The sequence below is a fragment of the Pelmatolapia mariae genome, linkage group LG15 (genome assembly GCF_036321145.2).
Source record: "Pelmatolapia mariae isolate MD_Pm_ZW linkage group LG15, Pm_UMD_F_2, whole genome shotgun sequence".
NCBI lineage: Eukaryota > Metazoa > Chordata > Actinopteri > Cichliformes > Cichlidae > Pelmatolapia > Pelmatolapia mariae.
The window spans coordinates 11189064-11201483 of record NC_086240.1 but is presented as its reverse complement, the minus strand read 5'-3'; the positions used below and the strand labels follow the sequence as shown (position 1 = coordinate 11201483).

Sequence of the window (12420 nt, the reverse complement as noted above, 5' to 3'; positions counted from 1 at the left end):
TGTGTGTTAAGCTGGCATTATGGGCTTCCTCTTTTTTTCTTTCTTTTTTCTTCTTATTTCTTTTTGTTTAGCTGTCACAGATATGAAGTTTCGACTTAGTCCTCAAGAGACTGCATCCCAAAACTCCACATGGATGACTGGGCTGTGAGTATTTACACATGCTTCATGGTAATTTCCAGAACTGTGCAGCACTTGCTGGCTTGCGGCTCACCAGCTGCGAAATAGGTAAGGTGATGTCAAGTGTACTGGCAATGAGAAATGCCCAAGGGGCTCCCCAATGCCCCACTCAGAATTCTCTCATAGCCTTTTACTCTAAACGAAGATGTTTGTGTGCAAAGAGTGGGGGATCTTCGAGAAAATGTACAATTTGAGGAGGGGGAACATACTGGAAGTAATGTTTTTTTACTCACACTATTACTGTAATAGAAAAGAAAAAAAAAATCACACACGCTTTTGTTTGAGCGTCCAACGCAATCCATTTAAAACTGAGCTTTTGGCTCATTTAAGGCATGCGGTGCCCTTTACTCGTTAGTCCTTTTCTTGTTTGCCCCCATCACGAGACAGCATTTGGTCGTGCAAGAACAAGATTTTCTTGTGAGAAGAAGGAAAAAAAAAAGGAGGAAAAAAAAAGAGAATCAGGACTAAAACAGCTTTGCTTGGCAGAACAGTCCTCCCACACAAAAACATGTTCCACCATCACAGGAATTTTGAAGAGCTTGGGCAAGGGCAGACATTTCTAATACTTGGCATTTAACGCTGTCCAAAAGAGTTGAGGCTGCAAAAGAGAGAGAGAGACAGAGAGAAAGGAGGAAAGCTGCTTTGTGAAATTAGGCTTAAACCAGGGCGAACACATATTAGTTTAAAGATCGTTTTTCGCAGCTTGGACGCAGTACAGCCCGAACCCTCAATGACCCATTGTTGCTGGGAGTGTAGGGATGCTCAGAACCACCCCCAAATCACCCCCAGCCTTTGAAATATCATCAAACTGTTGTTTGTATGTCTTGCACTAATTCTGCTGTTCAGTGAGGCTCACAGAAGTAGTAGAAGGCTTGATGGCGCTTGTATTAAACTCAAGCTTTGCACTTGATCACATAACATCCAGTGTGAGTAAGAGTTCGTAAAAAAGAAAAAGAAAGAAAGAACAGCGACAGCTCGTAAGGACAGTTTTGATGAATTTTAATTACTGCTCTAAACAATACTCCCTCCTCTTCATCGGGACTCCCTTACTTGGAAAAACCCCAGACAGGCCATTTATTTCAAATGCAAACTGCGATACCCTCATTTGTGGTCTCCCTTCCTTGGAAATGACCGTGGGAGGTTTCTAATAAGCACGAAATACATGTAAGGGATAATTAGGCAAACGACAAACGTGACAAATAACGGTTAAATATTTAATTCAGAATAAAGGCCGATTATGAGTCATTTCAGTGAATGTGTCAAGTCCAGTTTGAGAGAAATATTGCTCTTATTTTCTTGTTCTTTGGCCCACTCTTTCTGAGTTTTACTGTTATGCAGGCGTGAATTGTATCAGCCACTCGTTGTTTACTTACTTAGTAACTTTTTCGGCATTTGAAAAGTAAAGGGCTAAAAACAAGTGACTTTTGTACTGGATTTCTGTTGTTACAAGAATTTGCGTTTCAAACATATTCCACCTGTTTGCCATGAAAAATAAAAAAACATGGCGATAATACTGCATATACTTGAGGCTGTTCTTTGTTTCGAAAAGACCGAGCTCTGTAATATTGTATTTTTTTGAAGGGGTGGGAGGGTGGGGCAGTTGTTTTAGGTCATTCAAGACATGAGTCAGTCTTATAAATCAAGAACTGCCCAAAAGTTGGTGCCCAAATATTGTAATTTTCCATCTGTCATAACTACTGTGCAATACAAGTGAAATCATAAAATGAGGCGATCACTTCCTCCTGCTGGGAACTGACACCAAGGACTGTCAGTCGCTGTTATTTTAAATGAAAGAAGTGTGGACAACAATACTGTCAGTTAAGGTAGATATTAAAAAAAGAAGAAAAAAAAATAATAATTTGTTCTTCTATTTCCATCACTGTCACTCATCGTTATTTTAATTAACTTAATTTGTTGAACAGTTCTTTAACTGGAATCGTCTCACATGGATTTGTTGCAGTACTGATATTTGCGGCTAACCTCCAGGTGGAGGTGGTGTAGGACAGGCAGAGCAGCTTGTTTGTGAGATAAAAGAAAGGCTGATGAAACTCATGAATGATGGAAAATGATGTGTAATGATGGTTTTTGTCGTGTGAGTGGTTTAAAAAGACCGGGTTTTGCTATCTTGCTCAGGCTGACGCTGCTTGTGTGATGTCATCGGCACCCCGCAGAGAAGAAAAAACAAAAGGGTAAAACAGTCGCAACATCCAAGTCATTAATTTGTTTGTGTGCTGATCTCATTGAGAGTTCATGTTTTATTCAAAGTCAACAAATACAGCTGAAAATGAAATATTTAAAATGAAGCTCAAAGGCCACACCGCGCCCACATAGGAGATTTCAGAGGCTCACTGGGCTTTTGATGTGTTAAAGGTTTAAAGTGTCCCTCTCCTAACAAATGAGCACAACTGGAAGTTGACATAAATGTCAAACAAGCTGTTTGTCCCTCCTGGGAAGATTTCTGGTCAGGTAAAAGTCAGGGAACTTACTTGCGTGCGTGTATGTGTGTGTGTGTCATGCCAAGGTATGTGGGTTGTGCCCATGAAGATTATGCCAAATCTTCTCTGTCAGTGGTGTTTAAATGTTATTTATAAGTAACTGTTATTTAGTGGAGTTGAAATGTTCAATGTTCAATGAGTGGGTTACACCATAAAGGGTAAGTAAACTGCAGTAACACCAGACAGTGAGGGTTTTTTGTTCTTAAGATAAAAAATGTTTGTGCGCTGACAGAAACAGAATAAAACACAATGAAGGCGTTTATAGAAAATGATTACTTAATTAATAATGACCCCAGAGCACTGATGAGACTCAACACTAATGTTATCTGGTAGTTTATGAGGGAAGTCACCAAGACCAGCTAAGTACAACTGTAAGGTGTCATCTAAGAACTTTTCAAGTGAACCTGAATCATCCATTAGTTATGCTGCTGTAGGCTCATACTACTGCAGGACTTAAAGTTTTGTCTTCTCTCTGATTTAGTCTGTCTCTCTATGCTTTCTTTGCTCTTTCCCCTCGTCCTCCAGCTGGTCACAACAGATGGCTGTGGCTCCCTGACCCTGGTTCTGCTGGAGGTTTCTTCCTGTTCAAAGAAAGTTTTTCCTTCCCACTGTCGCCAAGTCCTTGCTAAAAGGTTGTTTAAAAAAATAATTAAAAAAATATTTGGCTTTTTCTCCACGATAAGGTGGGATCTTCACCTTACAGTAGCAAGTGCTTTGATGCGACTGTTTGATTGTGATTTGGTAACTCAAGCATCTGAGATCTTTCTTAGGTTTTACACCTGATTTCAAGACAGTCTTTTAAACTTGTGATTAAAGGTTGCAAATCGCAGAATTGTGTACAAGTAATTTAATTTCTAGCGGACCCATTTTATGTTTCCTCAATTGAACAGGTGTTCCAGACAAAAAGTTGTGAGAATAAATTTTCTACTTTGAGTTTGTCTCCACCTGTGGGCCAGCAGGAGTATTTAGGGTGGAGGCTGTAGTTGCCGCTGTGCTGCAGGTGGAGGTGGTATAGGACGAGCAGAGCAGCAGGTTTGTGAATGTTTTTGACGTAAATGAAAAAGACAAAGAAGTGCTGATGAGGCTGCTGTGTGATGCAGAGACAGGTATAATGATGTGTATAAAGATTGGGTCTCGCTGTATTGCTCAGGCTGAACTGCAGCGTCTATTCACGGGCGCGATCCCACTACTGAGCGACACGGGGGCTTTGACCTGCTCCGTCTCCGACCTGGGCCGGTGCACCCCTCTTTAGACGACCTGATGGTCCCGGGCTCCCACAGGATCATCATATCGATGCCGAACTTAGTGCGGACACCCGATCGGCATAGTCCGCTGCAGCTCAGAGCTCCTGAGCTCAAACGATCCTCCAACCTCAGCCTCCCGGTAGCTTGGATTACAGGCACGCGCCACCGTACCCGGCGAGAAATACGCACGCTCACAGAGCTTTTAACTGTGAGTCATGTGACGTCATCACGAAGCCGCTACAGAGCCGGTGTTGTACCAAAACGTGATCGTCTGCCATAAAGTGATTTCCGGTGTCTCTCTGTCTCTTTCATCTCTCTCTCTCTCTATATATAGAAAGAGATAGATAGAGAGAGATGTATATGTGGAATGTCTTTGTTTATATTGTCACTATATTGTATTCAACAGTATTTATAAAGGGATTGCACATAAAATGAAGAAACCCCTGTTCTGCAAGTTCCTTTATGACTGTGTTACTGAACCTACATTATACTCAAACCAGTCCTTTTTTGGTCACTTTAAATATCTTTATAGAACTATAATGCAATTTCAGCAGCCCATTAATGTCAACGACACATTCTAGCTGGATAAATAAAGGAAACAAAGTCACAAAAGCCAAAAACTGATTCCAGGTTATACCTTCTGCAAGGAATGTTGTCTTAGGCTCAATATGACGCCATATCATTCCTTGTAGATATGTTTGATGTATGTTTCACAGATTATAATTCAACAAGTCATTCATATGAGTGCCACATCCCTGATCCAGAATCATGATCAAAAACATTGATGTTTATACTTTTCAGAGTCACAACAATTATGTCTCATTATTACTGGTTAGTCAGCTTGTTTTCCACAATCATAAATCAACCAGTACATCTATACAGACGTTTTGAATTTGAGACATTGCCAAATTTAGTTTAAACCTTAAGAAACACCCAAAGCACAATTACTAACAGGGTAATCTCTATAAACAGATCTCTGCATATGAATGTGCACAACTCAGATTGCTCAGTGGCACCTGTAATGCAAGTTTTGGAAAGAATTCTAGAAACACACTTAACTTTAGAAATAAACCAATTGCACAGGATATCCTCCACCATCCTGCTATAACACAGGCCAAAAGACACACAATCATATGTCTATAGTCACCAGGTGAATGAGAGCAGGTTTGGGACTATTTCTGTATTTAAATGATTGGTAATAAGTGGCTTTCACACTTCAGAAGGATGCAGGTGTTATTGCACACAGCTGCAGTGCTGAAGGCGTCTTTAGCTCACTGACTGCATGTATAGATTTTACAGTCTGGCTGGATCCGTGTGTATTTAATAAAAACAACTGCAGACTTTATAAAGTCACTCCAGCAGAATTTTGATAAGCAAAAAAAGGTCAAACATGTTCGTGTTTTATGCTTTCTCAGTGTATGTTACTTCACGATACGTATGACTTGCCTTACCTTCAGTTAAACCGATCAAGGTCGGTGTCCCACCAAAGTACACGAATAGCATGAGCAAAACGATGATGTGAAACAGATTTTTATATAACTGTATTTATTATTTTGACAGCATGACCCACAAAAACCCGACTCTTCAACTTAAAAAACTATTTCCTTTAAAATCACTCCAAACAATACATTAAAAGAAATTGAAACATTCGGTAAATGAAATATTGACAGCCCACAGACACAAGGACTTTCCACAGCTTCAAACGCTGACCATCGGCCTTCTGCCGTACTCTCTGTACTTTAGCTGCGAGAGAGAAAGACCGTATTTATTAGGTGCATCATCAAATTAATCACATAATGCTGAATTAAATATAAAATTATGGTATTTATCCGAGTTGCATTATCTGTTCACCTGCTCTGTGCTTTTGTCCACTTCAGGGCGTGCCTTGGAGGCACGGTTGTGGTCGGGTGGTAGAAGGTACACCCAGCTCGTTTACACATCGCAGCAAAGCGACACGGCTGTAGTTAAGAAGGAGAGAAAAGGAGGGAAAAAAACTGATTCGCTGGGACTCTGAAAGCGATCAGTCTGCGTTGTACAAAAACAGCTCTTGTGCAGCGTTTTTACCTTGGGATGATAAAATGGGCAGTCCATCTTCTTGCACTCTGGGAAGAAGCGACAGATGCTGGCAGGCTGGGTTTGCTGCACTGCTGCAAACATAAGGGTCAAGGATAAGATGTCAGGATAATTATAATAGTTTAGAAACATGGAAGTGCTATGGATACGTAAAAACAGTGTCACATTAAATGTCTTTGAGGGAAAACAATAAGGACTTCTTTGTTGTAACATTGACATCATTAAAAACAATTTTTTGGGGAGGAAATCAACAATGATTCATTCGAATACTGACGTGGGCCAGTGTTCAGTTTTTGTGAGACAGTTTTCAAATTCACATGGGAATGCAACTTCAGGAGACTTAGATGCCAAGTCAGCTCGACACCAAGGACAACAGAAGTGAATGTACTGTCACCCAGTTCTCAAGGCCGTCCTCCCACAGGGAGCATTTAGACTCTCTGCCCTCTTTCTAAGCCCAACACACGCTTTCACCTTTAGTCTAAAAGGGAACAGCAAGGTCCCGTCTTATCTTCGCTAATCAGATTTTTAAAAAAAAAAAAAAAAAGCATTGGGGGTTTCCACAGATGCAAGCACTAGATGTCCGAGCAAAGACCAACAGGTAGATAGAGAGTCGGGTCAATGCACTTGACAAAGATCTACTCTGCATGATTATTTCAGACCTTACCAACAGGCTGACCTGATGAACAGATAATCTATATCACAGGTGTAGATTAGCCTGGCAAAGACTTCAGATCTGTATCATTTAGGTTAGGTCTACTTTATTCAGAATAATGCAACAAAACTGGCTGAAGATTCAAGTGTTTTACATGAGTAAAAGGTAATAGTATGAACGCATTCTTCCCCTGCTAACTTTAAACAGATTAGCTTCACTTTCTACCTGCACACCGCCAGTTTTTTGTGTTTTGTTTTTCATCAAGTAAGCATATGTGAACTTGCTTGAGGTAATTTAGGGAAACTTTTAGTGGATCCACAATAGCTGAAAATGTTTAAACTACTAATCACTCTCACAGAATTTAGCCAGCATCCCATCAGTGAACATGCCTTATAAAAGGAAAGAAGAGAAAGAGGCTAGAAGAAAACCCAGGATAGGTCAAGCTGGCGAGAGCGAGTACCTGGTCTGGGTGGAGGAGGTGCAGCCGTGCTCCTGCGGCTCACATGAGTGAAGGGACAGTCTGGCTTTGTACATCTGGCGTCGTATTTACAATTTGGATGCACAAAAAGGCATTTATCCCCAAATTTGCAGTTTGGAAAAGTCCTTAAGGAAAAAAGCAAAACGCATGTAATCAGGACTCAGGACTGAAAGTGATAAAAAATTACCCTAAACAATAATTCTTATTGTATTTAACATAGCTACTTACTTGCACTGTGTTGTTGGGTGATGATACAGACACTCATCCCCACTTTTGCACACCGGCCAGAACTTGCATCGCTCCATGACCTTTTGTTTTTTCAAAGGGACCGCATTCTCCTCTGCCATGTCAATGTCCATCATCTCATCTGTCAACAGAAAAAAAGGACAGGACTAAGAGGCTAAAACTTGGCTTTAAAATGCAAAACAAAAATAAAATAGCTGATTATCATATCACTTTAGTAACTCTGCTGAGAGCACACACACACCTTCTGATGTGACGCCTCCCTGTAACCTCTGAAGGACGCCGACTTTGGGCTCTCTTTGGGCATGGCTCGCTGCGTCAGGTACGTTCGCAGGTGGTCTCACATCATCCAGGTCAGTTTCACAGTCTGCAAGGTTACCAAGTGGGCTCGGTACCCCATCTAATGTCACTATGAACTTCGGGCTGGCAGAGTCGCCTCTCTCCTTGCTAGGGTAAGTCAGAAAAGCAGAACAGATGAAATGACAATCCAGTAATAGCACAAATGTCTCCTTATTTATACAAAGACACAGGCCTGTACTATGAAACAGGATATGGTCTTATCTTCGTGGTTAACTCTGGGTTTTCTGTACTACAAAGGTTGTTCACTTCTTTTCGAGGTACATCCTCGTAACATCGTCAACAGGAACAATAGCACCACCTACTGGCCAATCAATAGCATCACCATTAAATAACACTGTAATAAGTGATCCTTAGATAGTAAACTTCTTTGCACTTCCTGCTCACCTTACATCACACTTACAGGAGCCTACATTTGAATTCTGTTTTTATTTATCATTCATTACTCTCAGACCATTAAACACCACCAAGACTGCAGGTGAAAGAACAGAAAATAAAACTGCCCTTTAAACATTAATTCAATGAGATACTTGATTATAATCCACCAAATTCTCCTGCATCTTAATGATTTTTTGAATTTTTGCTGCTTTTCTTTCTTGCTTCACACATCTATACAGTATGGATAGTACCACAGTTCTATAAGTGCTTTTCCAGTCATGTGCACACACGCTGCTGCTTTGTCTGCAATGTATGTTTCAGATCTTCATGTTTTTGTAATGTTATAGATTTATCGTCATCTGTGAAGTCAGTCGCTCTGCTGCCAGGACACAACGATTGATCAGATGTCAACAGCACCTGTTTCATGAGAACTCATTGCGTTGACAACCAACTTTGTGCCACCACTCAGCCTGATCCCTGATCTTACAATAAATCACTCCAAATAATGGAAAGACACCTTGTGTATGCCACCTCAGTAAATATACAAACATACAAACCTGGTCTGGACGGTGCGTGGTACAGCAGACAGGACTTGCTGTTGATTTCCAACTGCAGATTCTCCCACTTGTGGTCGACTCATTATGAAAGAACGCGTATCAAATGTCTTCACTTCACCGGCTGCAGTGACCTCCACCCCTAGAGGCATGACAGATTGAAAAAATATGTAAATAGAATTTTGGGAGCTATCAAGTGTTTTGGGGTAGACTCATTACTGCTCAACAGTTTTGAAAGTTTCTAAAGTTGCATGGAATATCATTCGGAAATCGCTTGTCTAAAACTAAGACTCACCATATTCATTTGGCTCTCTTCTATCACTGCTCTCCAACTGAAGCCGCGATGCTAACGATCTGGTTGGAGCTGGAATAAAATTAATTAATTAATTAAATAAATAAAACAAACAAAACAGCATTTTGAGAACCTCACAAAGTTTTTTAAAATTGTTACATGCCTGCCGAACTCAACACATATCCAATTATATAACACTTACATTACTATGCTGTTCAGTTATGATGAGCCGCAGTTCTGTTATACACTAATCATCCAAATAAAAACCATCCGGGCTTGTGACATATAGACATAAATAATTATGGTCATCTGCTCCTTCAGCTACAAAACATCAGACATAGGTTGCAAACAGACATATACTTGTGAGCTAATGAGACTATGTGATCATCTGTGCGCATGAAACTCTATTATATATACCAGATGTTCTGGAGGGAGGTAGATCTGTGGCGGTGTAGGTTTGCACCCGGGGCGCCAGGCTGTGGAGGTGCTCCTGGACTAGCTGGATGGCTGCACTCATCTCCTCACTGCTGGCGAGACGAGTACGAGGCGCCACAGGAACAGTCTGTTTCTGTGGTACTGCGGGGAAAGGTCAACGTAAGAGAATGACACAAACAACAATGGAAAATCAGCTTAACTTACAGGATGTTTGTGGTTAAATGTACGACAGTGGGAACGCACTTGTTGGGTAGGTAGTCGTTTTGGTGATTGAGTCCTGTGCCTCAGAGATGGCTTTCAGTATCAGATTTCTGTTGGCTTGCTTGGCTGGTGGGAGAGTAGGTCTGAAACAATACAAACCTCAAAACTGTTAGAGCTCAGCAAAGCGCACAATTGATCATCTGTGACTCACTTCTTAAGCTTTACTGCTAGAAAACACACATGTGGTTTGAGTACACACAACCTACAAAAGTCCCATAAATAAAAGCATCCACGAGGCAGATAAACATTACCTTACTTAACCCTTTTCTTTCCACAGTATAAACCCAACCCTGAGGTTAATATGACATCAAGTGTTCATACTGACTTCCGTTCTGGTTTGGAGGGGAGGGACACTCTACTGGACAGGCCTCTGCCACTGTAGCTGCTTTCCTCCTCGTCCACATCGTCGCTGTCCTCGTCTGCATCTCGGTTCACTCTTACGACAGAACTCGCTACCGGTGCCTTCCGCTTCCTTGAAAACTCTTCTTGCTGAACGGTGAAAGCAAGGCATTATTACTATATCCAACTACCTAACACACCGTCAACAGAAAGTGAGCAAAATAAGCACTCTGATAATACCTTGTTGGATCCAGTTCTAGAGGTTCTGCTGGTTCTGCTGCCCTGCTGCCTAGCGTGAGAGGACGCGTCCACAGAGCTTACTGACGTGAACTGGCCCTGACCGGGTCTATAGATATCAGCGCTGTGTCTGCTAGCTGCTCCGTGTGTACCACTGTGGTTGGTGCTGATTTCTAAAGGCTCCTCAGCGATGAGGTCGTCATCCATCTCTGGTTTGATGTCAAGAACTGCCTCCGATGGGAGCGGCTCCACCAGGGGCCTAACACTGGAGGAGAGCCGAGAAGAACCCTTTTCCAAGGTCCCCCTCCTGATAACAAACAAACAAAATACAAGAAAAATGTAACCACACACAAACACACTTCTTGGTCTGCTCTGACCAAAGACTTTCTTTGTTAATGAGTACTTCTTTATTCCAGTAAATAGTCATTTTTAACATCATAATACTTTCTGGGGGAAATCCGGATATGCTTTTGTGTTTTGTGTGAATTATCACTGACTTACATCATAAAAAACTATAACAATAACCTTAAACAGTACAAATAATACAAACACACAGAAGAACTGAGCCACCATTTATGAGACCTTCCAAAGAGGAAATGGATATTACTACAGTCAAACTTGGAAAAATAGTGGTTGGAAACCTCAGCATGAGCAAAATTATCCCAAACAATGAGCAATAAATTCACAATTTGCTTAAAGTTACTACATAGATTTTCCTGCTGAAGCATAATTTGGACATTAGGGGGCAACCTGAGAAATTACTGCGTCAGGTACCTGCTCTCATATGCAGAGCTGGATACGCGGGCTTCTGTCCTATCTCCTCTTAATTCCTCCGCTCGGCCGTTTTCACCTACAGATGATCGGCTCTTCCCGCTCACAGTAGCGCTGTCTGACTGCAGCTGCTTGAGGGATGCGGGCTCTGAGAAAAACAGAAATACGAGCAATGCTAAGCTCCTGAGCCTCACATGTTCATAAAAAAGACAAACTTCCCATTGCTAGTTAAAAAGTGCAGAGATGTATTCAACGCAGCCGGGCTTACCTGCTGCAACAGATCTTAATTTCTCCAGAACACCATGCAGCCTAAAAATGAAGAAACAAAAACAAAGTTAAGGCAAAAAGGTACAACTTTCTTTCATATTTTACATATTTAGAGCGCTTTGAGTACTCCAGGAGAGTAGAAAAGCGCTATATAAGAACCAGTCCACAAATAAACAATATAATCGCACCAGCTTGTGAATTTAATCGTGTTGTTTCCGAGGAAGAGCGAGAGGTCGTCGGCCATCTGTTGGGAGGTTTTCTTGTTTGCCACCATCACCATAATATAATCTGGGAGTTCTTCATCTGTGAAGAAAAAGAAACACGCACATCGTGTAGACTACACAACCAGGTAACTGCTGTCTCAGAGGTAATCACAGAATATCATTCACGTACCAATATATGCACCAAGCTCCTGAAGCTTTCCTTTGATAGCAGCCTGGAAGAGATTAAAAGTACAACCGGAAGATGTTATTTCAACAAATTCTAGGTAGCGTAGCTAGCTGCGCTGTTATCGTTCATCAACAACCCAAGGATTAACTTAACGTAGCACTGAGTTTATGCTGTGGAAACTGTTCAAATCAAAAAGAAATTATTGAGTCTATGACGATGCCTGCCGGAGTGAGGTACCAATCCCTCGGCCTTGAAAATAAAAACAATAAGTTAGGCTAGGCTGACACATTTAAGCTAGCGAGTCAGTGTTAGCTTGTAGCTCCTTTGTTACGCAAACATTAATCACGCAGACCACTCAGCTTCAACCCGCACTGTTACTCACCCTTATTTTCTTACTAATTTCTGTACCGATTTCCATTATTGTTGTTTGAATCAAGCGAATTAGTTGTAAAAGAGGCAACTGTTTTTCCAGCTGCACCGCTAAACACCAGGGACAAATGTGACGTAGAATCACGTGACAAATCAAATCAAGGCAACCGAATAGGGACAAAAAGCATACATCTGTCTATCGTATGTGATGTCTTTATGTCTTTGTTCAGCATTTAGAGTAATCACTTTAAGTTGATGCTGGAAAAAGTAAACTTGTTAGTAAAATGTTCCAATTAAAGGAAAGGGTCTGAAAGCGCTGGGTGACTGAAGCTGGGGTGAACCATGCCTCAATCACAACACCTCTCAGAGGACCTGGATGGTCATCAGTCCACTCTAAGACGGAAAAAG

General features: G+C 41.4%; 1 protein-coding gene across 2 annotated transcripts; it reads right to left on the bottom strand.

Annotated features, from left to right (window-relative positions):
• Nucleotides 1–5465: 5465 nt before the first annotated feature.
• Nucleotides 5466–12155, bottom strand: zc3h14 (zinc finger CCCH-type containing 14). 2 transcript variants are annotated; one of them, XM_063495984.1, is made up of 17 exons: nucleotides 12026–12155; nucleotides 11647–11689; nucleotides 11442–11556; nucleotides 11255–11295; nucleotides 10990–11134; nucleotides 10219–10522; nucleotides 9965–10128; nucleotides 9622–9722; nucleotides 9361–9519; nucleotides 8947–9015; nucleotides 8655–8793; nucleotides 7607–7809; nucleotides 7348–7486; nucleotides 7102–7244; nucleotides 5981–6063; nucleotides 5768–5874; nucleotides 5466–5659 (listed from the first exon to the last, which is right to left on the bottom strand). In XM_063495984.1, exons 1-17 carry the CDS (start codon nucleotides 12059–12061, stop codon nucleotides 5656–5658), a joined length of 1995 nt encoding a protein of 664 aa, XP_063352054.1. In that variant the 5' UTR covers nucleotides 12062–12155; the 3' UTR covers nucleotides 5466–5655. The 2 variants fall into 2 exon arrangements, with proteins under 2 accessions (XP_063352054.1, XP_063352055.1); XM_063495985.1 differs by having other exon boundaries at nucleotides 5981–6060.
• Nucleotides 12156–12420: the final 265 nt, after the last annotated feature.

What these genes read in the sequence shown, in the direction of transcription:
- zc3h14 (XM_063495984.1), bottom strand. Translation starts at nt 12,061, where the DNA reads ATGGAAATCGGTACAGAAATTAGTAAGAAAATAAGG. An exon ending in AAATTAGTAAGAAAATAAGG is followed by an intron (nt 11,690 to 12,025) that starts GTGAGTAACAGT and finishes AATCTCTTCCAG; the next exon opens with GCTGCTATCAAAGGAAAGCT. An exon ending in CTAGAACTGGATCCAACAAG is followed by an intron (nt 10,129 to 10,218) that starts GTATTATCAGAG and finishes TTCACCGTTCAG; the next exon opens with CAAGAAGAGTTTTCAAGGAA.